Source organism: Chelonoidis abingdonii, chromosome 2, assembly GCF_003597395.2.
Source record: "Chelonoidis abingdonii isolate Lonesome George chromosome 2, CheloAbing_2.0, whole genome shotgun sequence".
Classification (NCBI taxonomy): Eukaryota; Metazoa; Chordata; order Testudines; family Testudinidae; genus Chelonoidis; species Chelonoidis abingdonii.
The window spans coordinates 253,415,821-253,443,015 of NC_133770.1; the positions used below are offsets into that span (position 1 = coordinate 253,415,821).

Below are 27,195 nucleotides of genomic sequence, written 5' to 3' on the forward strand. Positions count from 1 at the left end.
ACATCCTTTCTGTAGTGTGGGGACCAAAACTGGACATAATACTTTAGGTGTGGCCTCATCAGTGCCTAATAGAGGTGAATAATCACTTCCTTTAAAAGGGAAGTGATTATTAGGTGGTCATTAGTTGCTAAGGGCTTCATTTTCAGAGGTATTGAGCACTGACACATCAGTTTAAGTCAATGAAAGCTGTGGGTGCTCAGCATGTTTGAGGCCCCAGCTGTACATGCACAGTCTATTGGCAGATGCTCCATTTGAAGGATTTGTATTGAAGATTTTTTTGAGACAGCTGACAATTCAAGCAATTCATTTTGATTACAAGTTGTAGCAGGTAAACATCTCTTTTTGTATGTCTTGTGGCTGGCATAGTCTTTCTTTCTCTTTAAAATATAGTTTTCAGATAAGATGTTTTTCTATTTGTTTCTCAAAGTAACAAAATTGTTTAATCTTCCACATCATACACTGAGGAGAACATTTTCAAAAGTGCTTTAAGAACTTAGATGTCTAAGTCCCATTGATTTTCAAGGAGATTTAGGGGCTTTTGAAATTTTTACCCTAAATTTCTGCACAATTCCCTTTTTAATTAATTATTTGTTACTCCAAATTATATAAACCATGCAATTACATGTGAAAGTTTAACCTCTCTTTTCTACCTATTTCCCAAAAAGGAGCTAACTGGTTTAAGGCAAATTTATCTTATAAAATGCTCTTCCCAAGTGACCAGTTGACAAGATTGCCTACCAGTTGTTCAGTATGCTTGTATGTGAGTTACTGCAATGAGGTTTTTAAATTTTCAGATCTAGAGGTTTGTTTAAGAAAAAAGTGATAGAGCTTTTAATACAGCAGCATTTGGTATTGCTGTAATTGTATGCATGACCATGGAAGGTAAATGGAGTTAATCCTACTGCAGTTATACTGTCAGCGTTGTGGGAATAATGTGAAAATTATTTGTGAGAAAATTGGAATCTCCTGTCCTTCTTGCTGTATAGGTTGAATCATTCAGATTGGCACTTAGAGGTTTGGGGAAGTCGTTTGATTTTTTGTGGATGATCTTGTCACTTACAATCACTTACAAGAAGTTTACATCAGCCTGCTGTGATTGAGGCGGTTAGGTTTACCTTTCAAGCATTTTAAGTATATTGTCTCTCATATCGCTTATCTCATCAAAACAAACAATGAATCAATTACAAATACCTTCAGGATCTAGAGCTGATGCCTTGCAAAAAGGGGTCATTCAGAATTCCTTATGCCATCCCACTAGAATAAAACAACTGACCTTGAGCAGAATGGCAGGGAGGCAAGATCGATTCTCCCTTATTCTGTCCACTCTAAATTGAATCTTTCTGACAGATTGCCACACGTGTGCCAACTGTTTACTCAGAATATTAGGAAAAGACTCCTTTAATGTGTTTGGTGACAGTCCTGGCCTTTGTGTCACTGTAGGTAAAGTATCATGCCACTCACCCAATCCAACAATTGTACTTTGTTAATTATTTAAATGAGAATCATTGCTTATCCTTTAGGCAATGCATTTTATGCATGGACCCTCAGGATTGTCACTGTTAACTAACAAGAAACTTCATTTGGCTATTGTCAAGTGGATCAGAAACTTATATAATGTCCCAATATAAATCTGAAACAAGTGTGACGTGGACCATGGAGAATGTAATAGCTTCCCACAGATTATGATAGGCGTGCTTGTTCTCAGTCTGTTTTGTCACAGGTCTTTCCATTTCAGTGTATTTTCTCTCAGAGTAACTTATCAAGAAGAGAGAAATATTTAGCACCCTACTCATTAGTATGGCCATTTGACTTCTGAGTAAAGGAACTGTTGCTGTCAGGAGTTTATGAACAACAGGAGAGAGACCATTTGTTCTAAAGTTCCCTTATTCATAAGCTAGACTCCCAGATTTATGGCTCACAAAACCAACATATTTATATATAAAAATGGTTTGGTTGTCAAGCCTCTGTTAAATAAAGCCATTGCTTCTGGTAACTACTTTGCTGAACTAATTTTAGAGTACTAGTTTCAATGTGTAGTGCAACGGACTTTATCTAGTATGTGCTTTCCTTGCTACAGATTCAGGGCCAGATTAACTTTTTGTGGGCCTGGCGCCAAACATTTTTGTGGGCCCCCATGGAGGCAATGGAGCATGGCAGGGGGAGGTCAGTCCCTGGAGTGAGGAGCCAGCCAGAGGCAATGGGACGTCCTCTGGCTGGCGTCCTTGCTCTGCCCAATGCAAGGGCACTATTTACAAACCGACAGTTGCCAAATGCATAGTGGCCTGCCCAGCCCTGTACTGTCAGCATGCCCTTTCCCCTCAGGGGTAGGCCCATGCCACATCACACAACCCTCCTGCCCACCGCCCAACACCCCGCGACTCCCTATGGGCAGAGGGACCCCGGACCCACTATCCTAGCACTCCCCCCGACCCACCCACAAATGCACAGTGCCCTGCACAACACCACCCCTGCCCACAGCCCCACCACAACTGCCCAACGCCCCCCACACAGAACCCCCACTCCCTAGTGCTCCAACACACACAGATTCTCCCTGCCCCTTCACAGCCCAGCACCCCCCCCATACTGCCCACAGACCCACTCCCCTAACCCCTACCTCCAGCCTTGCTTACCAGCCGTGCTGGGAGGTGACTGTGTCTGCCAGGATGAGCTGGCAGTGCAGCCAGGTCAGGTCCCAGGGCCGGGAATCACTCCATCCCCTCGGGAGCAGCGCGATCAGCCAGGCCAGGACCTGCCCCAGCCAGGGTCTCTCAAGACGCACTTGCCTGGAGGGCCCCAGTCAAGCCCTCCACACTGTCTTCCCCCCCACACAAACACACCTGGCTGAGACTGGCCAGGCTTCTGCACCAGTCCAAGGCGGCTCAGCTTCGGGAGACAAGTGGGTCCCCACAGGTGGTGGAAAGCAGAGACTCCTCAGAGCTGGAGGTGCACTGGGGTCTGGACAGGGGACTGAGAGGAGCAGTGGGGTGGGGGCAGGGGGAAGAGAGGAGCTCGCAGGGCTAGAGGAGCAAAGACAACAAAAAACGGAGTGCTGCTGCTGATGGAAAAAAAAACAACACAACAAAAACCTGGAGTGTCGCCCCCAAAGGGCCAGAGAGCTGCCCTTTGAAAAGTGCCGCCCCAAGCACATGCTTGGAATGCCGGTGGCTAGAGCCGGCCCTGCACCATAGGAATGTAAAGCCTTTTATGTTAATGAAATTAGTCTCACAACATTCCTGTGAGGTATGTATTCCCTCCATTTTACAGATTGGGAAATGGAGACACACATAGGTTCTGGTCCAAAGTAGACTCTAGTTTTGATTATACTGAATTTTGGGTGTCCAAACTTAGGGTATGGCTACACTGGATCTGGAAGGTGTGAATTCTAGCTCAAAGAGATATATCCAGTCTAGTTGTGATCGAGTTAACATACTAAAAATAGAAGCATAACTGTGGTGCCATGAGTGGTGGGAGGGGATAGCCACCTCAGGTACTTACCTATGGTCTCAGATGAGATTGTACTGGGGCTCCTTGCACCATTGTGACTAGACTTCTATTTTTAGCACACTAGCTAAATCAGAGGTACCACAGGTACGTCTCCTCGAGCTGGAGTTTATATCTCCCAGCTCCAGTGGAGAAGTACATGAAACATGGGTGGCCCAACTTTCAGAGAGGGGGATGGAGAGCCCAAACTCTCAGGTCAGGACTCCCTCCCCCAGCGTCCAATGGCTGTTTCCTTTGTCTTCTCAGGTGCAAAGAATGAGATGGGTGAGAGAGGGGGTAGGAAGTCTTGGGGTGTTTGCCACTACTTTTTATAGCTTTAGTCCCTCTTTGAAAAAAGCATTTTCAGTGAGAACTGAGACAGGGTTTGGTGGGGGAAGGAGACCTCATGCTGTTTGCTAAGACAGATCTCTTTGTCCCTGCCCCCCTTTCTTGCTAAGAATGGCCACTTGATAGCTGATGGCCCATCAGCTTTATTGATACCTGGCTGGGGCATCAGCTTGCCCTTTGTCTTTGAGAAGCTGGTTTAGCCATTCCCCAGACTTATATGGGAAATCCACTCCAGTCATGAATCATAGAATTATAGAATATCAGGGTTGGAAGGGATCTCAGGAGGTCATCTAGTCCAATCCTCTGCTTAAAGCAGGACCAATCCCCAACTAAATCATCTCAGCCAGGGCTTTCAGCTTAGGTTCATATCTTTACGCATAATGTTGCTACCTGCATTTTACCATGATATTATTAATGTGCCGGTTACAGGTTTTCAAATGATACTTTGCGAGGCTTGCCTTGAATAAAGATTATTATAATAGTGTGCAGGCTGTGAATACAGGTTTGCATTTCATCACCCCCACACCAACCCACCCCACCCAGAGGCCAAGAAGCATAGCGATTCCTAGTTCCTTTTGTTTGGATTTTTTATTCCCATCCTACCATGTGCTCTGATCTGCAAACTCAGCTGATGGGAGTCCACCTGCATGACTCATCTTCATGGGGAGGAGAGCAGAACAACTACAAGAGTCTTCCATATTTTGCTGACCATTTCTCAGCCCAGATGTAGGGAGTTCCCAGTTGTAAGATCCACTCACATCCTGTATCAATGGGGCTTCTCTTTGGAAAGGGATGTAATGATTTCTGTAGAAGAGTTTCTCTTCATGCTAATTAGTGTCCCTCTCCTGTATGGCCTTTCATACAGTCACGATACAACTGCTTAAATATTACACTGTAATATGGGACACAGATAAGTAAGATTAATTCATGCAGTAACTCATAAGCATTCAATAGCATCTAAACACTAACCACTTCCTTATAATTCTAATATCTATTTTATCAATATTAACCCACAAGTAAGCCAGACAGATTCCAGATGTGTACCTGTTAGTGTCGATTTGAGACATGGGAACCTTGGCATGAGCTGGTGCCCGGTCTGCTAGTGTCACAGAGGCATTCTTCCTATAGAAGGTTTCAGGTAGAGTATCTTTAATACCTAGTATGTTTAGAAATGTTAATTCCTTTATCCTCTAATGTGGATAAATGTAAAGTAATGCACATTGGAAAAAATAACCCCAACTATACATACAATATGATGGGAGCTAATTTAACTACAACTAATCAGGAAAAGGATCTTAGTGTCATTGTGGACAGTTCTCTGAAGAGGTCCACGCAGTGTGCAGAGGCAGTCAAAAAAGCAACAGGATGTTAGGAATCATTAAAAAGGGAATAGAGAATAAGACTGAGAATATAATATTATATAAATCCATGCTGTCGCCCACATCTTGAATACTGTGTTACAGATGTGGTCTCCTCCACTCTCAAAAAAGATAATACTGGCACTAGAAAGGTTCAGAAAAGAGGCAACCTAAATGAGTAGGGTTTGGAAGGTCCATATATGAGAAGATTAAAGAGGCAAGGATCTTCAGTCTTAGAAAAAGAGAGACTAAGGGGGGATATGATCAGATATATAAAATAAGGAAAAGTTATTTACTTATTCCCATAATACAAGAACTAGGGGTCATCAAATGAAATTAATAGGCAGCAGGTTTAAAACAAATAAAAGGAAGTTCTTCACGCAGTGCACAGTCAACTTGTGGAACTCCTTATCTGAGGAGGTTGTGAGACTATAACAATGTTTAAAAGAGAATTGGATAAATTCATAGTGGTTTAAGTCCATAAATGGCTATTAGCCAGGATGGGTAAGGAATGGTGTCCCTAGCCTCTGTTTGTCAGAGGGTGGAGATGGATGGCAGGAGAGAGATTGCTTGATCATTGCCTGTTAGGTTCATTCCCTCTGGAGCACCTGGCATTGGCCACTGTTGGTAGACAAATACTGGGCTAGATGGACCTTTGGTCTGACCCAGTACGGCCATTCTTATGTTCTATGCATTTCTAAGGGGTGTCGGATCTGTGAGAGGAATGAAATATCCTGCAGATATTCAAAACGAGGCAAAAGAAATTTCTTGAGTTTTGCTCAAAAGCAAAACTGGGCCAAGCCAGTGAGTTCATTGTTAAATTATTTATATTACAATAGCACCCGAGACCACAAATTAGTTTGGGGTCATATTGTGCTAGGTGCTGTACAAACACAAGGTGAGGCAGCCCCTACCCTGATCAATTTACAATCTATATAGATGAGACAAACAAAAAGTGGGAAGAAGGATGAATTGTTATATCCAATTCTGAGAAATGAGGCAGAGAAAGAATGCATGATTTGCGCAGAAACTCAACAGCAGAGCCTGGAATTGAACCTTGATCTTGTGAGGTGCAGTCTAGTACCTTAACCACAAGATCATCCCTCCTCTCGTAAATTTTTCATGTTTCCTATTTACAATAAAGAAACATAAATCCCTCTGCAGCACGGATGGTGAGAAAGGCTTTGCATGCTAAACCTGGCCCAGGTTTGCATGGTGAAACTTTCAGTGAAACCTGAGCTGAGTTTTAGATTCATTACGAATTAAAAAAAAAAGATATTTGGTTTTATTATTCAAGGTTTTGCATAGTTTTACTCTCTATAGTTATAGCAGTCCCTATTAACTGAGGGCATGCAAATTCTAAGTTTAAGAAAAGCAACAGAACTAGAATATGGAATCCAAAACTGATGAGTTTCTGTTTCTTCACAGTCCTCCTTATAGCTTAAAAAGAGCAAAATGTTTGTTTCTGGTGCTTTTAATAATAAGGGGGGGAAAGTCTCTACATTGGGAATATCATGAATTTCAGCCTGAACCAAATACTTCCAACCAAGTTATGACCTCCTGAAAATACACGTTTATAATAGAAATGCTAATAGAGCATTTATGCAGAAATACATTTGAAAGAAGAGAACATTTATACAAAAAAATTTCTTTGCCTTGTCATTTTCAGTGTTCCTTTACTTTAGCTATTATTTAAGACATTCATGTCTGAATAAGAACTCTTTCCCTCCCAGCCTCCTGATCCTGCAGAGAAATGGGAGTTCTGTGTCAAAATCTGTCATAAAAATAAGCGTGAAATCACCAACTTGGCATTATTACTTCGCTGAAAGTTTAAGATCTGATCCTGTGGGCTGCTGAATGCCTCAGTTCCTATTGACTTTACATATCAAATGGGAGTTATGTTCCCACATTGTTGGTAGTTGAGGGCACTTGAAATCAGTGGATTGGGTCCTTGCTTCAGTAGGAAAAGACGATGAACTGGGAAAAAGCAAACCCATCTTTGAACAAAAACACCATCAATAATGAAAATGTGACTAGAAAACCACTATGGAAAAGGAACTGAAATGTAAATAGGTTTATGAAGAATAAAAATAATAAAATATACCATATGGAAGTCACTCTGACTACACAACAGCCTGTATACTGTAAGCCATAATCACTTTCAGTTGCTTTTGTCTTATGAACAGTTATGAACAAGTGCCGTGATTAATAATAGGCCCTATTTATATAGAGATATCATTCATAAATAAGAAAGCTCCACATTTTGCTATTTTATCTGCAATAATGCAAGCTGATAATGAAATGCTGATTGTTCTTGGGATTCTGTCTGTTTAAACCACAGGTTTTTGTTATTGCCCATATGGCACAATTTTTAAATAGAGTCAAAAACACTGCTTTATATTCAAATGCAACATGCATCAAATGATTAGAAATATGTAAATTGATTTTATCTCATTGACACTTTGCATCAGTATTTTGGGATAAAATGCTTGAACCATAGTTAACTAGTACTTGAAATTTTCTGTTTGAAACTAAAAGCAGCAGAGAATCCTTTGGCACCTTATAGACTAACAGATGTTTTGGAGCGTGAGCTTTCGTGGGTGAATACCCACTTCGTCAGATGCAGGTAGTGGAAATTTCCAGGGGCAGGTGTATATATGCTAGCAAGCAAGCTAGAGATAACGAGGTTAGTTCAATCAGGGAGGATGAGGCCCTGTTCTAGCAGAAGAGGTGTGAAAACCAAGGGAGGAGAAACTGGTTCTGTAACTGGCAAGTCATTCACAGTCTTTGTTTAATCCTGAGCTGATGGTGTCAAATTTGCAGATGAACTGAAGCTCATTTGAAACTGACATTGTTAATAAAGTTCATTTCCAGTTATGAGTTTTTAAAATCAGGGTACCGATTTTTACAGGCAACAAAGTAAATTTCACACTCCTGAAGTCACAAGGGGAAGCCAGTTATTGAACAGCTAGAGTTTTACATTTTTAATATTCAACATTTCTGATAGTGCCAAGTAAGGACAGACCTTTGGCCTGTTCTTTCCTGTAATGTTAGAAAATGATGCCACAACGTCTGAACTTCCATATGTCTCTGTTAAAATGGATATATCTTTTAAGATCTTCAATCTAAGCAGGTTGTAAGCTTCGAGCAAAATTATTGCTGAATCCTGCCATTAATTTCTTCTTTCTGATATCTGCACACTCAGCACTAGTAACTCACATATATATCATGGATAGATTTCTAATTTCAGCAACACATTATAGGCTTACCATCAACTTAAAATTAAAGTGACTGAGGAGCCATTGAGGACATAATTTTAATACATCAGCCAAGATAAACAGTAAATTGAAGCCCCATCTGTGTTATGGCATTGGGCCAAATATCATGTTTGCACCCGCTGAGTAACTGGAAAACTGTTTCCATATCGTAGGGGGCACATTCATCCTAACTTAAAAGATTCACACAAGACAGCACAATCAAACCTCCAGTATGACTCTCTGGATAGGTTCTGGATGGAGTTGCTATGAATGGGTCCCTTTGCTTTGTTCCACATACTATGGAAGGACAATTAGTACCATCTCTGATGTGACTGCAATGGATAGAGCCATTGGAAGTGAACCACAGATGCATTCAGTAGCTAAGGAGCCACATAAGTTGCTTGGAGGCACTCTGAACAGGTATTCTAGCCTGAAGTCTGACACAGCCACTATGGAGGGTCAGAAATATAGCTCAACAGCCAGCCTCTGGGATGGACAGATTGCTTTCTGCCCCTCAGAACCCTCAGAGTTCCCTTCACAGAGCCTAACTACTCAGGGTTTATGTAAAGGTAAGGGGTACACTTCACCTACAGTGATTTGGAAGGAGGACTGTGTGTACATGTGTATGTATATACTGTGTGTATGTGTATGTATATACTCCATGTCTCTGTGTGTGTGTATGTATATGTATTTTCTATACATGGTGGCAGCACTGCTTCTAGTAGTCTGAAGAAGTGATTCCAGCTCTTCTCAGAGTTTGAGAATGTGGGATACAATAACACTTATGTTAAAGAATTCTCCAATTTCAGTTTGTGGTATTTTGTGCTCTATTATGCACATTAATTAAATGATGGACAGATTCTCCAGCTACATGGTGCCGAAATGTGCATGCTATAAGATAAAGGCACATTAGGAAGAAAGGGGAGGAAAATAATTTCCAGGAAGCACTGTAAATCTGTTAGCCACAGGCAATATTGAATACAACAATGAAACCTGACAACAAATCCATTAACTGGAGGAGAGCAGATCTTAGAACATTAAATTATTGAGTGGTTCTGCCTTTGGATAAATTCTGATCATTTTAAAAGCTTATAACTTTTTGTGCATTCTAAACCGTTAAAAAAATATACAAATTTGCTCATGCCTGTATTTGGAGATAGAATATCTTTGTCATTATTTTTCTTTTAAATTAAAGATATGTCTATACGTGCAGTGCTGCAGAGACGCAGCTGTACCAATACAGCTGGGCCTGTGCAGCACATCGAGCAAAGATGCTCTATGCCGATGGGAGAGAGCTCTTCTGTTGACATAAAAAATATAACTCTGCAAGTGGCATAAGCTATGTCTGTGGGAGAAGCACTCCCGCTGACATAGCGCTGTGTACATGGATGCTTATGTCACTCAGGGAGGTGAAATATTCACCCCCTGAGCGATATACATGTTGCCAACATAGGCTGTAGTGTAGACATAACCTTAGTTTGTTTTTAGATTCCACCAAATGGGTATAGGAGTGATCAGTTTGCTATTGTACACTTGGGAACAAATTCTTCCCTCTCTTCTGCTGGTGTGGAGGTCCTCTGTAGACAGTAAAACTGGTGGAATTCTGCATGCTAGGGAACAAAATGCAAGGAAACCTGTGTCCTACCATGGTATGAAGGGGTCTACTCCTGCACTGCTGGAGAAGGAGACCTGGAGAAGCTAAGTGGAGGTGGACAAGGGAAGGAGTAGGAATGAGGTTGGTGGATCTGCAACCATGTGGATATGTAACACTGTCAGACCCTGGTCATCAGCAGGCAGGACTGAACCTGGGGCCTCTGGAGCTTATTACATGAGCCTCTACTGCATGAGCAAACTCTTAGCTAAGACTATAGAGCAGACTCATTTTATCCCTCTTTCTAAATGGTCTCAGTGCCACTAGATGGGACAGAACACCACACCCAGAAGGTGTGTGGGTTACAGATACAGCAGACAAATCCTTCCAGCAGATGTGAAGTGCAATGACCCTAGGGGCAGCTGCATCACTAGGGTTATGGGAAAGGCTATAGAGCAGCCTGTAGGGAAGGATTCTTTCTTCAGGGGCATTCCCTGAGCCAAGTCTATGTACTCCAGGCTGGTGTGGGGAGAAAAAGAGGGCCCTTGGACCACAGTTCAGCAACTGACATACCTGGGGTGGAGTTTGCAGAAATGTGTTCTTAGGACTCCATTTGAAAATGAGGCATGCATCACCAAGTATCTTGAAAAAATCCTTGCAGTTTTTTTCCTACTTACATGGTGAAGCATGCCAATGGAAATGAATTTGGAAATGAGCCTTTAGCATATTTACTGCTGTTTACAATTTAAAAAAATGAAATTGTTGGTGTACACTTAATCTTTTTACTACAGTTCCATTATAAACGTCATAACAAGGGGGAAATTTATTGATGTATATTAAAGCTGTTTACTGATGTTCCTTTAATAAAGATATTATAAAAATAAAAGGAGAGAACATCACTGACAAATATTCAATAATTTTTACTGATAGTTTAGAAAAAAAAGAATCAAAACAAGAGGCAGAATTCATGGCCATTGTGCTACATCTGTTTGATCATTTCCCAAACCTGTCCACTATCCAAAGAAGAAATCTGTCCTTTTCCTGTTATTAAGTAAATTCATTACAAATGTAAATGTCTTGTTTAATTACTGCTTCTTGTATATTGTATATGTTTATCCCTATTTTAAAATATAAAAAGTAGAGAATATATAAAATGTATTAGTGGACAAAAAGTAAGCATTTAAAATATGCATATGTAAGAATAGCAGTGGGTATCTGTTAATAAAAAATTGTGGTTTTCTTTAAGTTTTCAGTGATAAGTAATGAGTGCTTCATTTTCCTCAAACATATTTTGTTAAATCTTTGAGGGCTTTTAATCAAATTCATTTGCCATAGATGTTAGATTATTTTATTTGAGGTTTGTATTTAATTACTGTTTGATGGTATTTTTAATAATAAATGATATACTTGATAACAAATATGACAAGTTTTCCCTTCTCATAATTACTGCTTCTTAGAAAGATAATGCTGTCAATACTTTGGACTTTTGAGGAAAGCACTGTAATTTTTTTTAAAAAGTCACCCCAGTAGCAGATGTTTTAGTGTGATTATGCTGAGGAAGAAGAGGTAAAGGGCTCCAGAGGACCTCCAACCAAATAAATTAATTATGGTATGCTGTAGCTAGTACTACTCTCATTGATGCCAGTGGAGTTCATCTCTTGCCTGAAATGGGAATAGGATCAGAATCATAATGTACTTGGCTAAAATGTTTTTGTTTGTCCGTGAAATTCTTCAACAGTAGAATATTGCAGACCAAAATGTAATACAGTGCATTTTCCCTAGGATTCCCTTTGGGAGTTTGTGGGATATGCAAGCTTCTCCCAGTGGGGAATAGTATTTTTCAGGAATATTGACTGTAAAGTCTAGCATGCTAATGAAGGATGACATTTAGTAGAGTGGTCAAAAATGAAAAAAGTATATATAAATAACAATTTTTGAAAGTTTCTGAAATGTTAATGTTTTGAAGTTTTTGAACAGAACAGATTTTGAACATTTACATGGATTTATTTTTACCAAAAAAATCAGTTGAAAAAATTTCCCTTTTTTCATATCCCTTCCTCCCCTTCCTTTCCATGGTGGTACTAGTGAAGGACGAGGTCAGAAGGAGAAAACAACAAAAAATAAAACGTGAAACTTTTTTGGTTTTCAGCAAACAGACAAAAACACAATTTCAAAATATTAGAAGTGTTTATGTAATTTTTGCTCCTGAAATAGGTAGTTTTCTGAAGGAACATTTGTTCAAAAATGTTTGACCAGCTCTAATAGGCCTTGACCCTTCTCTGTGGAAGGCAATGGAAGCAGGATCAAACCCACACTCAGGATGTGAAACCAGGACTGTCAGTTAACTACTTCAGATGTGGAGCATTATATAACATTCCTCTTCCATACATTTAAGAGAAATAAAATGAAAAGAGATCAGATTTGTCTGTTACAGCTGTCCCCCTGCTAGCATTCCTTTTTCCCTTCTCCTTTCTGTTTGTCCTTTGTGGCCGCCCCTCCCGGCCATTGTGCTAACTAAAGTCACAGCCCTATTCATAGGGATGGCTTGTACAGACTAACTGGAGCTACTGCCCTGCCTAGGGAGGGGGCTTCTTGCTTCTTTGTTTAGCTCCTTTGTTCAGAGCCGGGCTCGGTGTGGGGGGCGCTGCCCAGAAATGCAAGACCTGAAGTGGCCAACTAATTAAGCATATGAGTCATACCTGTGGCTCAGAACATGCCCAGGCATGCCTATGCTCACCTGCAACTTTTCCCTGCCTCCTCTCCTCCCCTGTATCAAGAGGAGCCAATCAAAAGTACTGGTGGGAAACTGCCTAAGTTTGCCTTTAAAACCAGACATTTTGTGATCAGACCCCGAAGAAGGTCCTTGCTTTGCTACCTGGTCTGATCAGCTAGGGGTCTTTGGGGGGCCCTCTCTCTGCTCTCGTTTGTTTTTGAGCGTACCCCCGTTTTAAACTCCCCTCCCACGAACAACGACTTTGTGCCTGGAGATCTCCTGATTACTGAAAGCGAATCGAGTCCTCTCTCCATCCTCCGATGCTACTGCTGTTCCTCTCTCTATGTTTGCTGCCGTCCTGGGGATTGGTAAGAGTTTTCTCTTGCAGGCTCCCCCTGTCCTGGCTGCTGGCCCTGTTTTCCCAAGCAGACAGACCCAAGCTAACTCCTTGGTCTGTATCTATAATCTGTTTCTTGCTCCGCAGCGCCTTTGCTGCTAAAAAATAAGCCTGTGCCGCTGCTGCGCTGTGCCTTCCTGGACTGTATCCTAGGCTTCCAGCTTGCAGCCCCCCCCCCCCCACTGCTGCTAAGGTGCACCTATTAGAATCAGGTTCTTAGTCTAGATAAGTTGTAATTTCATTTTGCATAGCTGTGGTTAAGTTAGGTTTAGAGAATTGTTTGTATTGTGCTCTGTAAGTTAGGTTTAAAAAATTGTTGCATTGTGTTCTGTTACTTGCTAATTTGTGTAGTCTTGGTTAAGTTAGATCATAGATAAGATTTTGCTGTGTTCTGTATAATTGTGGTTAAGTCTGTCTTCCCGCTGCCCCCCCCCCCGAGCTCCCCAGTCACTGTTTAAAACTTGCAGCCTGTCTGCTCTCTGTGTCTCCCTGAGTTTAAACCTCCCTCTGCTCTCTGCTCACGTGCTCCTCTTCCCCCATCCCCCAACCTCATTCCCCTACCACTGCCTTTCTCTCTCTCTCTCTTTTTTAATCCCTTCCCCCACGTGTTCACCCCGCTCCTACTGCCCCCAAACCTCAATTGTATTACTAAAGTCTAGCATAAAACCCCATTGGTTCCCCTTTTTCTCTCTAACACACCTCACATTTTACATTTATACCACTGTGACACACTTTTACCTAGAGTTGTTGGTTATTTAACACATTTTTCCCATAACTGTTAGTTGGTTATATGCTGCTGTAACACACCCTTTACATAAGAAATTGTTAGCTACCTGTTACATTTATACTTCAGTGTCAATTGATTACCAACTGTATTGTACCCCACTGTATTGTACCCTACTATTAAAACCCCCTATACTATTTACTAAAAAAAAAACCCTCCCCAATTGTCTACCTTAACAAACCTCATACCCCTCACTATTGAATTTTCCCTGTTTTGCATTTTCTTAATAAAGTTTATTTTGCACCCCACCAGTGCAGTAGTTGTCCCACAAGATCCCCTACCTGCTGGCAGGGTCACGATTGACTAACCTTTATTATTCCTATAAAAAAGCTCATTTCCCTGATGAAGTGAAAAGATCCTTCCAGCTATTTACTGTGGAGTTTTAGCCTACCTAAGTTTCTTTGCAGACTGCATCATGTATGTGTGACGTTGAACAGTATATGTTTTATGGAAATATGCCTATGAGTGTGAATATGATGTAAATGGAATATGTTTTAAGCAAAAGGTCTCTTGTAAGGTATCATAACAAAGGTTATAACCTACTGAATGTATTCCTTCTATTTGTATGCATGTATCATTCTTGTATCTGAAGGTAGAAATATGAAGTATAACTCTGAGGTCTTATTGTAATTATGCAATGTGTGGGCCATTAATGGTGGTTTATAATCTTGATGACTCCCATTGACTAGGACAATTGGTTGTAAATGGTTTATTTACTTGCAAACCTTCCTGTGTACATGTGGGCCAACCCAGGAAGAATGGCGATGAGGGGTCTTACAGTGAAATGTGACCGTGTCACATGATACTGGAATCCGTCTTAATCCTTGTACTTTTCCATTGATAAGGCAGGGGTGGGGACAAGCTTAGACAAAAGATTCCCACCTTGTGCCAAAGCTATAAAAGGGGGTGGAGCAGGACAGAAGAGCTGCCAGTCATGAGAAAACCCCTGCTTACCACCTGAGTTTTGCTGGAACTAACAAGGACTGTACCAGGGGAAAGGATTGGGCCCAGACTAGGAAGGAGTCTAGTCTGTGAAAGAAGCTTATTGGAACATCTCTGAGGGTGAGATATTATCTGTAATCAGTTTCTTAATGTATTAGGCTTAGACTTGCATGTTCTTGTTTTATTGTGCTTGGTAACTTACTTTGCTCTGTCTGATATTACTTGAAACCACTTAAATCCTACTTCTTATACTTAATAACATCACTTTTGTTAATAAACCCAGAGTAAATTATTAATACCTGGAGGAGCAAACAGCTGTGCATCTCTCTCTCTCAGTGTTATAGAGGGTGGATAATTTGTGAATTTACCCTGTATAAGCTTTATACAGAGTGAACTGGATCCTATTGGGAACTGGCTCTCTGGAGTTAGGTAATCTGCTAAACTGTTTTCAGTTTAATCTGCAGTTCAGGAGGCGTGGACCAAACCCTAGGTCAGTGTTGCAGCAGGCTAGCATGTCTGGCTCAACAAGGCAGGGTTCTGGAAGTCCCAAGCTGGCAGGGAAAATGGGCTCATCAGCACATCAAATGACAGTCCCAAGGGAATCTCTGTGACCGAACCCATCACAGTATGGTCCTTTCCAAAATATTCATTTGGAAACCTGTTCTCATGGTCAAAACATTGGCTGTTCCTCATATACAGCAGCTCATTTGCCCCCTCACGATTATTGAAAGCAGTAAATCAAAATAAAGGGCCTAATCCTAATTAGGGAACAACCAGAACATGAACATGAGGAAACCTTAATATGTCCATATGTATTTGTTTCTGATGAATACAGCAATTCTGCCACACTTTAAGAACTGGTAAATGGGGCCAAAGGGGGCCCTACCCTCACCTCCATCAGAGAATCGTGCCAAGTGCCATGGCTCTGCTCCATGAGGGAGAAGTCCTAGAGTGGCCATACAGGGGGGCATTCACAACTTCCACATGTTCTAGTTGCAATTTTCTCTGCAGCAGCTCAGAGGCATGGTGTAGGAGAAGGAGTTGGGGAACTGGAGGATGGCCTGATGCTTAGCCTGGAAAACAGACCAGGTTCAGTTCCATGCTCCACTGCAGACTTGTATGGCTTTGAGTAAGTCACTTGTGCCCAGATCCTCAAAGGTATTTATGTATTTGAAATCAATGGAAATTGTGCCTTTAAGAATCTGTGTCGAGCTCTCTCTTTTGGGATAACAGTATTTCCCTACTTCTAGAGAGGTTGTGAGGATAAATACATTAAAGATTGAGGTGCTTACATACTATGATAACAGGGGTCACATAAGTACTTCTGCTAGACAGATGACCGGTGGGTCAGTGACTGTGTGGATTGTGTACATGCATGACCGTTGTTCCAGCCACATCCAAAAGCATTAGTGCTTTACCCCCTAAAAGGGAGGGAATGTGCCAAACTCCAGGAAAAGGGAGTATTTTAGTAAGAATCAAGTGTAAATAAATGACTTTTTTGTACTGAAATATTAATCATTTGTGTTTGGCTCATATGAGGTGCCGAACATGCTAATCTTCCATTACTTCTTTGGGATTTAGGAAGTTCAGGCATAGAGCCCTAAATCTTGGGAGACAGGCACATAAAAACCTTTGAAGGGCTTGGCCTCAATGTCTTGAGGAGATGTTCACCACCTTATAAGGATCAGACCATGATTACTTATGTGTTAAACATACAAGTGAAGCTTGAGCCATTTAATAGGTGTGTGACAACAGAAAATAAATCTTAACATGCTAAACAGAAGCTGAAACTGCATCCTTGAATTAGCAAGTTAGTCTATGATAAGAGTCAGTAGCTGGATGTTTACAACTTCTTCGCAGGTCACAATTTAGCTATGATTATGAGAGTGACAATATACATTCATTAAGCACTTCAGATGGTCAAACAAACATTTAATTAATCTCTGAGCTGATACTGTCAAATTTTGGTACATAAAAGAACAATTTTACTTATCCCAGGTGTTTCTGTCAGGCTTTTTTCTGGGGGTCTCAGTTTTTTTAGCAAGATGGTGTCAGCTGATAACAGGGTTATTGAGAACAGCAGATAGATTCTGCATTATTTTCAGGAGTTGATGCAGTTTTTCTCCTTTTGGTCATGGGCATGAGGAATTTTTCACATTTGAAAGGTCTCTGAATCTTCAGGATTTCTGACTTTGAACAAAATTGAGGAAATTCAGAATTATTTATGGAAAATGGTAATATTTTCAGGAGATTCTAGAATCTGAATGGTTGACATACTACACTGGAAAAAAGTTCAATATACAATTCTCTGCTTTGAAGCCTTGACTTTTGGAAGTCAGACGAAAGTTGCAAAGTACAGGATAGTAAGCCATAAGTAAAATAGTTAAGTGAAGCTACAGAAAAATAGCTGCTACCCATATATCCAGGGTTACAATGATCTATCGTGATTTTGTGTCGTTCTTTTGAAGGACTACTTAGGTAATGAATATGGGTTTGTATCATAGTGCCAGAATTTGAGTGCTTTTATTTCTGCAATGTAATTCTAACAGTTTGAAGACTAGAAGTTCTATGATATGAAAATGTCAGGTAGAAAGAAGGGCAGGTAACAAAGTGTTAGAACTGAGCAAATAATTTCCATCTAAGAATTTAGTCCATTAATTTAGCTTCTTTACTCATTAGCAGATTGTGAATCCCAGGTTTTTGGGGTTTTTTTGGTGTGTGAGTAGTTTAGACCTTGGTTTGGCTGCATTCCATTTATTGTAAGCATTTGATACTCGTATTCAAACTTACATTATATAGGTTTAGAGGGGTAGCCATGTTAGTCTCTATCAGCAAAAACAACGAGGAATCCATGTAGCACCTTTGAGACTAACAATAGCATCAGCTAAGAGGTTAATTAAAGGTTGTTTTGACCATCTGAAGTGCTTAATAAGTGTATATTGTTACTCTCCTAACCATAGCTAAATTGAGACCTGAAAAGGGGTTATAAACATCCAGCTACTGACCTTTATCATAGGCTAACTAAATGCATCTGATGAAGTGGGTTATAGCCCACGAAAGCTTGTGCTCAAATAAATTTTAGTCTCTAAGGTGCCATGAGGACTCCTCGTTGTTTTTGCTGTAAAGGTTAGTTTTGATTGGTCCCATAAGTCACATAGTATTGTTCTTTTTAATTTGATAAACATAACTCCTGTAATTGAGGACAGGGATTGAAGAAACCACTGGAGATTTTAATCTCTTCAGAGGAAATACAGTAGAAATTTAGGGAGAGGTAAACAGAAGTAGGGAATTTTAAAAATTGTTGAGACGTTTTCCTTTCTGGCTCACCAATGCGTCAGTCTTAGAAAAAAGTATTGATTTTTCAATTACAAAAGATTTATTGAGTAGAAATTACATTTTCTTTCATAATACCCATACAAAGTTAGCATGTGTGCATTCACAGTCCTGGCTGCAAACAGACCAGTCACATCATTGTTTAGGTCACTTAGAGCCTGATTCTGAAACATTTTAAGTCAATGAAAGTTTTGCTATTGACTTGAATGGGGAGCAGGATTGATTTGAATGTGAGCCTTAATTTCCTTTATGGCAGGGGTTCTGGAGAGGAGTTTGTTAATCATGACTAAGTCTGTGAGTCTGTCATGGAAGTCACAGATTCCGTGACTTTCTGTGACCTCTGATGTCTGCAGTGGCCAGTGCTGCCTCAGGGGCTGCACCGGTGGGAGTCCCGGGCTGCATGCTGCTTCCCCTTTCCTCCCTGCACCAGTGGGGGCCTGGGCCATCTCCCTCAGCACCCACGGCACCCCTGGACGCCCCCCCAGAGCATCCACAGCCCCCCGCCCAAGTTTTAGTTAGGGGTATACAGTAAAAGTCATGGACAGATCATGGGCTGTGAATTTTCGTTTACTGCCTGTGACCTGTCCATGACTTTTACTAAAAATATCTGTGACTAAAACGTAGCCTTAACTGTGGCCCTCAGCTACCTGAACAAGCAGCATCCCATCCCATATAAAATGTACCAGTTCTGGGACAAATATTCGAACATGCCAGTTTGAAATTTGCTTTTCACAAGCTAAAGTGCTGTGACATTTGTGGGAATCAAACACAAAAGGGATGTAAGCATGTCAAAATGAGCTAATATTTATATTCAAGTGAATGCACTGAGGAATTTGTTTCTCAGTATTCTCCCATGGTGGATATGGATCCTAATGTTTATAAGCTTCTGAGTCTATAAGCCTCAACATATATATGGTGGAAGGAATATTAAGGTGTTGCAGTTTAGTGTGAACATAGCACTGAAAGTAGAGAAGGCAGTGATGAGAATATTGTTTACTAAAACCATTTGTTGCCAAAGCATTATTGTTGACTATAAAGACAGCAAATAGATTAGAACATTATGAATAATACCATCTATATTTCTGAGGCCATTTTATCTATTTCACAGCATTGCAATAACACTGACAGTACTTAAATTCCCAGTTTGCTGTAATTATGGATGTTTGACCTAGTACCCGGTTTAATTAACACTTCAAAGCAAGTCACTTTGAAGACTATTGTACAAACATGTAAAGAAAAGTTATCTTTGTTATATTATAATGTTACAACCATTGTTTGCAACAGCAAAGCTTACTAGGATTTAAAGAGGATTATCTATGACAGGCTGTCTTGCAGGGAAAAATACATTATCTGTCTTATCTAATAAAGATAGATGAAGGCTTTTCTACTTATTGGTGCTGAGCTTCTGCAAGGTTCTGAGCACCCTCTTCTCCAGCAGAGCTCAGAGTTTTGGGTGCAGGATCAGGTGCTGTCTGTGGATTCAAATCAATTTGTACTTTTCCCTTTTTGATCATTTCAAAATACATGTAGTGTTACGCTGAGGAAATACAGAGTTATGTTAATGCTAAGTGTCATTCAGGCACTAGATAGAACTGGCTTCTTGCAATGGGTTTAGAAATTCCCGTGATGTTGCTCTGCTTACTTGCTGATCTGCTAATTACTAAATCTTCACCTACTTTAGCATAAATTATCACACTGGATAACTTGAACAGATATTTATTGTTGGCTATTTTATCACTTAAATGGTAATGGAGCTTTCATCTCAGTTCAACTACACCACAAATACAGCAGGAAACATCCTCAACTGGTGTACAAGGGCATAGTTATGCTGATTTACATCATCTGAGGGTCCGGCCCATTAATTCTAGTCCACCTTTCCTAGGCAGTCTCTCACATTCTTCCCTGAGCTGACTTCTTGGAGCAGAAGCATATTCATAAGGCAGGACAGTTGAGCCGTAGGAATAATGCTTCTTTTCCACAAGGGGTATTTACAAAAAATACTGAATCAAACTGAACTTCATTATCATACTATTCTGCTGTACTATCGCTTTCCCTAACTGCCACATGATTGCATGTTTAATGCATAATGTATCAGTTGATGCCAAAGACTGTATCTTGGCTATGCTTTCAGAAAGTAATATGAAGCAAAAGTGAGACACATTAGGAGTGACTAAATCAGAAACAGTTAGAAGTATAAAAAATATTCAAAATTAAGTGGTTGCACATAAATTAACCTTTAAATTTCATTTTACCCCCATTTTACTGATACAGAGAGAAAATTAAGTCTGATACTTTTGCCTTTCTTTTTTAAGCTTATCAGAGGAAGTTGTTTTGGGACTCTGGAAACAGCCCCACCAAAACTGCCGCACATCCTGTTGTCCATCATTACAGAAGAAAACTGCGAAATTCTTAAAATTTCTTCCACAGATTATTTAAGAATAAAAGAGGTAAAACTGTGATACTATTAGAGTCTTAGAACCCTTCTAAGGCAATAGTTTGAACATTCTTGTCTTCAGTGTTGTATAATTAAGTGCGATCTATTTAATTTAACCATTTGATTAACTTGAAAATGCTCTAACATAAATATGTTTTCAGGTTTTTGAGTATTTGCACATAGAGGGCTCAATTTTACACCTTCTAAGGTTGAGAAGCAGTGGGCAGAGGGGTCAGCTACACTACCTCATCTGCCATGTCAGGAGGCCTCTACTTTTAGTGCTTGTCTTCAGAAGCAAGGGTATTTTCCTCTGCTCTTCAGCCCCAGGTGGAAGGACCAGATCTGTCAGTCTCAGGGAGGAAGCATGGCTACCACTTCTGTAATGAAATAAACACTCTCAAACAGAGGCGGCTCTAGGCATTTTGCCGCCCCAAGCATGGCAGGCAGGCAGCCTTTGGTGGCTTGCCTGCGGAAGGTCCACTGCGGAACCAACGGATCCTCTGCAGGCAAGCCGCCGAAGGCAACCTGCTGGCAGAGTACCCCCAGTGGCTTGCCACCCCAAGCACGCGCTTAGCATGCTGAGGCCTGGAGCCACCCCTGCTCTCAAAGTCATTCATCCTCCTGGCCGCTTCAACAAGGGCCTCCAACACAACAAAAAGCACAGCAGCAGATGATAATATAATAGGAGCCACATAGATCAAATATTGTAAGCATAATCCATTGTGGTCATCTGAGAAGCATCAGATCAGAGAAATCCTGTTCTTGCCAAGCATGAACACTACCATTAAAGATAAGGTATCCAATTGTGAAATCTGCTATAAATAAGGGAAAGACAATACAAAAGAACGGCTAAAACCACAAAAGACTAATGATATGTGTTGAATTATTTGAATTAAACAGGAAGAATTACGTCTTATTAGTGGGCTACTATTCACATGTTTATGAAAGCTAAGTTGTTCTACAACAGGTCAAGTAATAATGCAATAGCATATTGAAAATCAAGTTTGCTCACCATGGATTCCAGATGAGTTAAGAGCCAGCAGTTACTAAAGTTCATGTGTGGCTCACTTAGAAAATTCTCTTTTATAACTATTTACAGTTTACCCTTTCCATGCATAATCAAATAGATTAATGGAAAAATCTGTACAAACAGCAAAAGGTCCATCAAAATACATATAGTCCTCCCAAGGTTTCTCATCAACCAGACTGTGCAAGAAGAACCACTCAAGAGACTGATAGAACAGATAGGGGGCAGAAAATCCAGAACTAACTTCTCCAAGCAGTGTCTTGCTACTATTTCCGCAGGAACAATACCTGATTCCTCCCCTGTCTGTCCAAGGAGCTAGGACCTTTATCTCCCTCCTTTATTGTCAATCTGCTGTGTTGCTACCTATTGCGACTGATTGGCAATTGGCATGGTACTGAGTGAGTCATCATCAAAATGCTCCAGCAAATTTATACTTTGATTAATCTCCTCCTGTGACTGTTACCACTGTACAGTTTGATGTGACAGGTAAGCTCTTCCAACAAATAATTTGGCATCCGTGATGAAGATCTTTTTGTCTTTTTCTCTGATCAAGAGTCCTTTTTTGAAATGGTCTGTGGCTGACCTCCATGCTGGAAGTTAGTTGACATTTTAAGGGACCGTCTTGTAGCGCAGGTCGTAGATGCTCTACATCTATGTACATCTCTCTACGTACATCTACATATATGCTTGGAGATAGGATCATTAGAAACTGTTGGAGGAGCTGCATTTCAAGTCTAGCCAAAGTTAGCAGATCCATGCAGGACATCGGCAATCCAAGGAGGGTTGAAAGCACTTTGACTGATGAGGGGCCTTGAATCTCTCTGCTTGATTAGTTCCCTGAGCCTCATCTGAGAGAAAAGCTGTGTGCACTGATGGAGGGGAGGAAGGTAGAACAATTGTACCAGGCCCCTGAGCTTAGGTGGACCCCCAAAATGTCTGTCTGTGTAAATAAAGTGAAATGGTAGCAGTGAGGCCCCAGGAAACACAATGGGGTTGGGCCCCAAATTTCTCTCGTTGGGCCTGTGCATTTTGGTGTCTACTGTGAGTTCCCTATTCCTGTCCCCAGTTGCTGGATGGTCTGAACTGGTATAAACTGGCTTTTCTGGGAGGTTACTTGAAAATTGTGGGAATAAAAACATTGAACTCCAAATATGGTAGCCCTAATTCTCAGGTCCATGCAAGCTATGCTTAGTGAAAAAGCAAAGGGTAGAGACAAAGGCAACTTTATGCCATTCTCACCCACCCTTTTCTTTCTATCTCACTGATACCCTCAGATTCTGGGGCCACCTGGTAATTAGTCTGGCCCACAACATAACTTAGAGCAGTCACAGGGTTGCTGTAAATTGTGACTGGCTATAACAGTATGGCAAGGCCATAGTGGCAGCCAGGGATCACTGAAACACAGCAGCACTATAGCCATGTCCCTTCCACCTGGCACTGGCCACTGTCGGAAGACAGGATACTGGGTTAGGTGTATCTTTGGTCTGACCCAGAATGGTCGTTCTTATGTTCCCCAGGACATGCTCCAATGCATCATCTGTATCGAGGCTGTGATGGGCGTGGCCTCGACATGACTACATAAGTTATACACCACCTAGGGATTCCCTCAAGCTGGTGGAATTTTCTTATGACCATATAAACCAGTATTGTGCCATATTTTTCTCCCTGGATTAGTAAAAGAAGATGGAGCAGGCCCAAAGATCTGGCCTGTTGTCTTGTTCCACTTTTAGTCTTGAGGTTGCTCAAATCATGATGTCATCCAGCAAGTAATAGATGTGAATACCTCTTTGTCTAACAGCTGGAAACATGACCACTACTACCTCTGTGAATACCCTTTCTGGTGTGATTAAGCCCAACTTTAGAATTTCTGTATGTGAGAGATCCTGGATGATGTTCTGTGCTAAGGCCTTATAAAGAGGTTCAGTTAAGCTTCTCTAAAGTCAGAAGAAGTCAGGAAATCAACTCCAGGAGCTGGTTACTGGTAAGCTTCAGGAGTCTTATCTTAAATTTTCTGCTCCATTTGTTTAGACTCTTCAGGCTGAGGAGTACTCTTATCCCTAAAAAAGAAGAACAGGAGTACAGACTAACACAGCTACTACTCTGAATATTATCCCTAAAAATAGAGGAAGACTAGAAAAAAGATGGAATAGACTCCTCGGTGATTATTACTATTAATAATACATAAATGGTGATATTCTGACATTGGGACTGAATAGATACCTTCAGTAGCCAGTAAGTGTAATTGGAGCAAACTGTGACCATTTGGAGGAATGGCTCTGGAACTCTCTCTGTAGCTATTATTATCTAAACAAGGAAACAGCATATTGCACACAAGTAGTGGCTGAACTTCTATTATATCAGGCAGGCGAAGTACTAACAAACTTCAACAGGACTTTATTTTTAAAGTGGAAACCTCTTTACCAAGCTACTGCTGCACCCTCTGTAACTCTCGCTCAGCCTCCCCAACTCTTCCCCTCTCCTTCCTGTTTCCTATCCTTTCAGACTCCCAACAACCAGTGCTCCCAGTTGTAATAATTACAAGCAACATCTAAACACCACATTGCCTCCTCCCTTAAGAAACTCTCCCAATTAAAATAAACATTGTTGTTCTAACCACAGGAACAAATAGGAAACAAGACACTATACTATTGGCAGAAATATTACACTGAAAACACTGTAGATACTACATAACATAGTCTCTAGTCCAGACAGGTGGTCATCTGGGTCTGACAGACCATCTCTCAAGCCCCAGTTCCAATGCAATGTCCTGTTGTGTTGATACTATGGTGAAGTCATCCAATGCAGACTGGGTGTTGGCATAATCTCCTCTTAGTGCATAGGCAGGTGCAAGATGAGAAGCATTCCATACTTGCCCATCAGAAAGTCAATAGGTGTAAAGTCCCTTCTTTGCTATGATTTTAAGAGGAGCTGTGAATTTATGGGGTCTTCTTGCGTAAAATTCTAGGTTTCCGTATTCTAACGAAAGAACCACTCTCAAACTTTGGTTCCTTAGCACCCCGCCACTTCTCTGTGAAAGGCTTATACTTTGCTTGGTTCTGTTCAGTTGTTTTTTTCACATCATCCTCTGTTGGGGCCTCAGCTTGTGCCTTTAACAATCCAGCAATGTTCAGTTTAGTATTCATCTGTTTCCCATGCAGTAACTCTGCAGTTGATCTTTGCGTTGTGGCATATCATGTAACCCGGTATGCTTGCAAGAAATCAGTAGTGAAGGGTATCCACAGTCACCCTTCCAGTTTAGCCGTTTGCAAACTTCCTTTCAAACTTCTGTTAAACCATTCGATTTCCCCATTGGCTTGAGGGTAATATAGGGATAACCTTCTGTGTAAAATGTTCCTCTCTGCTAGAAAAGTTTCAAACTCTAGGGAAGTAAATTGACTACCATTATCTGAAACCAATTCTTTGGGGTTACCTTCCCTGCTAAAAACTGAAGAGAGGAACTTAATTACTGTAGCAGAAGAGATTTGTGATGTAAACGCTACCTCAGGCCATTTACTGAAATAGTCTATTAAAGTGATGGCATAACGACAGTCAATTGGAGCTATATCAAAGGGTCCTACAATGTCAATCGCCACTTTTTCCCATGCAGATTCAGGAAGAGGAACAGGCTGTAATGGAGGGGTACATGTCACTGCTGTCTTATCATGCATTTGACAAGTGACACAGGATTTTATGAGTGCTTCAGTTTGATAGTCCATCTCTGGCCACTAATACAGATCCAGTAGTCGTTTGGTTCTGACAATTCCTGATGAGTATCATGTGCCAGGTATATGAGTTTTGACTGTACTTCTTCTGGCACAAGTAGCCGATGTGTACTTTGCTGCACACAGCCATCGAGCAAAGAAGGTTCATCCTGAACTCTAAAATAAGGCAGCAAAACTTGGTCAAGAGTCTTAGGGTTACTGGGCCATCTCTTTGTCAGAAATTCCCATAGTTTTTGTTGAATTGGACACGCTGAACAAGCAGCTTCAAATTGTTCTCTTGTAACTGCAGTAAGAGTGCTTGTAATAAGCGCAACTGCTACATCCTCATCCTCCAGTGGACCATCTGGTGAAGGCAAAGGCAGGTGAGAAAGGCAATCAGCTACCATATTTTTGTTTCCAGGCTTATATTCCAGTTCCTAATTGAAAGAGAGTAGTCTTGCAGATCATCTAGCAATCTGATGTCCTGCTCTTCCCAGTCCTTCCATGGTGAGCAACGTCTTCAAAGGGCTGTGGTCTGTGCACAACTTGAATGTGTAGCCCCACAGGTAAGTTCTCCATTTTTCAGTAGCCCAGACACAAGTAAGTGCTTCTTTTTCGACTGTAGAATATTTTCTCTCAGCATTACTTAGTGTCCTTGAAGCAAATGCAACAGTCCTCTCTGTGTTGTCCTCATGAAGTTGTATGAGGACAGCTCCAAGTCCATAATCAGAAGCATCAGTAGTTACACTGCGGACAATGCAGGACTGAATAGTGCAAGTACTGGACTACGTACAATCAAGTCTTTCACCATTTCCACACTAATAGTGTGCATCCATTGTCCACACTAAGATTGAACTTCTCCGTAGTAATTCTCGTAATGGTTCAATGACAGAAGCATAATTGCATACCAGGAGGGTAAGACTCAAGAAGGAACATAAGGTTTGCAAATCTTTTGGAGGACAAGTATTTGAAATTGCCTGAGTGCTCTGCAAGGACGAGGCCCACACACACAGTGAGTTATTTGGCTTTAATGAAGGTAAAGTGACACATCCGCAACGGGGACCCTGGACGTTGCTGTCACTTAGGCGGGGAACCCAGCACCGAAGCTCAGCTCGGCCTGGGTCGGAGTCCAAAGACGGCACTCGGGAGCATAAAGCTATATGGCAACAATACAAAAAGCAACCAACATATGCAAAAAGGGACTTCCACCAGGCTATGGTCCCCTTTGGCCTAAGGCCATACAAACTGGTTTCAACCAGTTACAAGCAAGTTATAACTGGCATGCTGTGTCCTACAATGACCGGCCACTTAGCAAGCAGTGGCTTTTCACAAGGCCGCCGAGAAAGCGGAGACACCCTAGCTAGGCCGTGACACAGTCTTCCGTAGTCCCCTACATATGATCTGGATTGGGTTTTAGTCCAGCCTGTGAAATTGTATGCTCCAAAAGGTGAGTTCAGTTAGTCTAAATTTGCATTTGGACCTACTGAGCTTGAGGCCTGCTTTGCTGATGCAGTTTAGTACAGACTGCAGGTTGTTGTCACGCTCCTCAGTAGTATTTCCAAACACGATAATATCATCCAAATAGCACTGAACTCCATGTTGATTCTTCAGAATCAATTACATCATTTTTTGGAAGGCACTTGGGGCTGATGCGAGACCATATGGAACATGTTTAAAACGAAATAGTCCCTCATGTGTAATAAATGCTGTGAGGTCTTTGCTATCTTCATGCAACATAACCTGGTGGTATGTGCTCTGCAAATCAAGAGTAGAAAACATCTTTGGTCTGTGGAGCTCTTCAAATACTTCTTCTATGTGAGGAAGAGGATG

General features: G+C 41.2%; 1 protein-coding gene across 1 annotated transcript in view; it reads left to right on the forward strand.

Moving 5' to 3' along the window:
- The window catches only part of CNBD1 (cyclic nucleotide binding domain containing 1), a 290,441-nt gene that overhangs the window by 175,636 nt on the left and 87,610 nt on the right, over positions 1 to 27,195 (forward strand). The window contains exon 6 of the mRNA XM_032779093.1: positions 20,516 to 20,650. Within this exon, the coding sequence (XP_032634984.1) occupies positions 20,516 to 20,650 (135 nt within the window). The remainder of the gene's footprint in view (positions 1 to 20,515; positions 20,651 to 27,195) is intronic.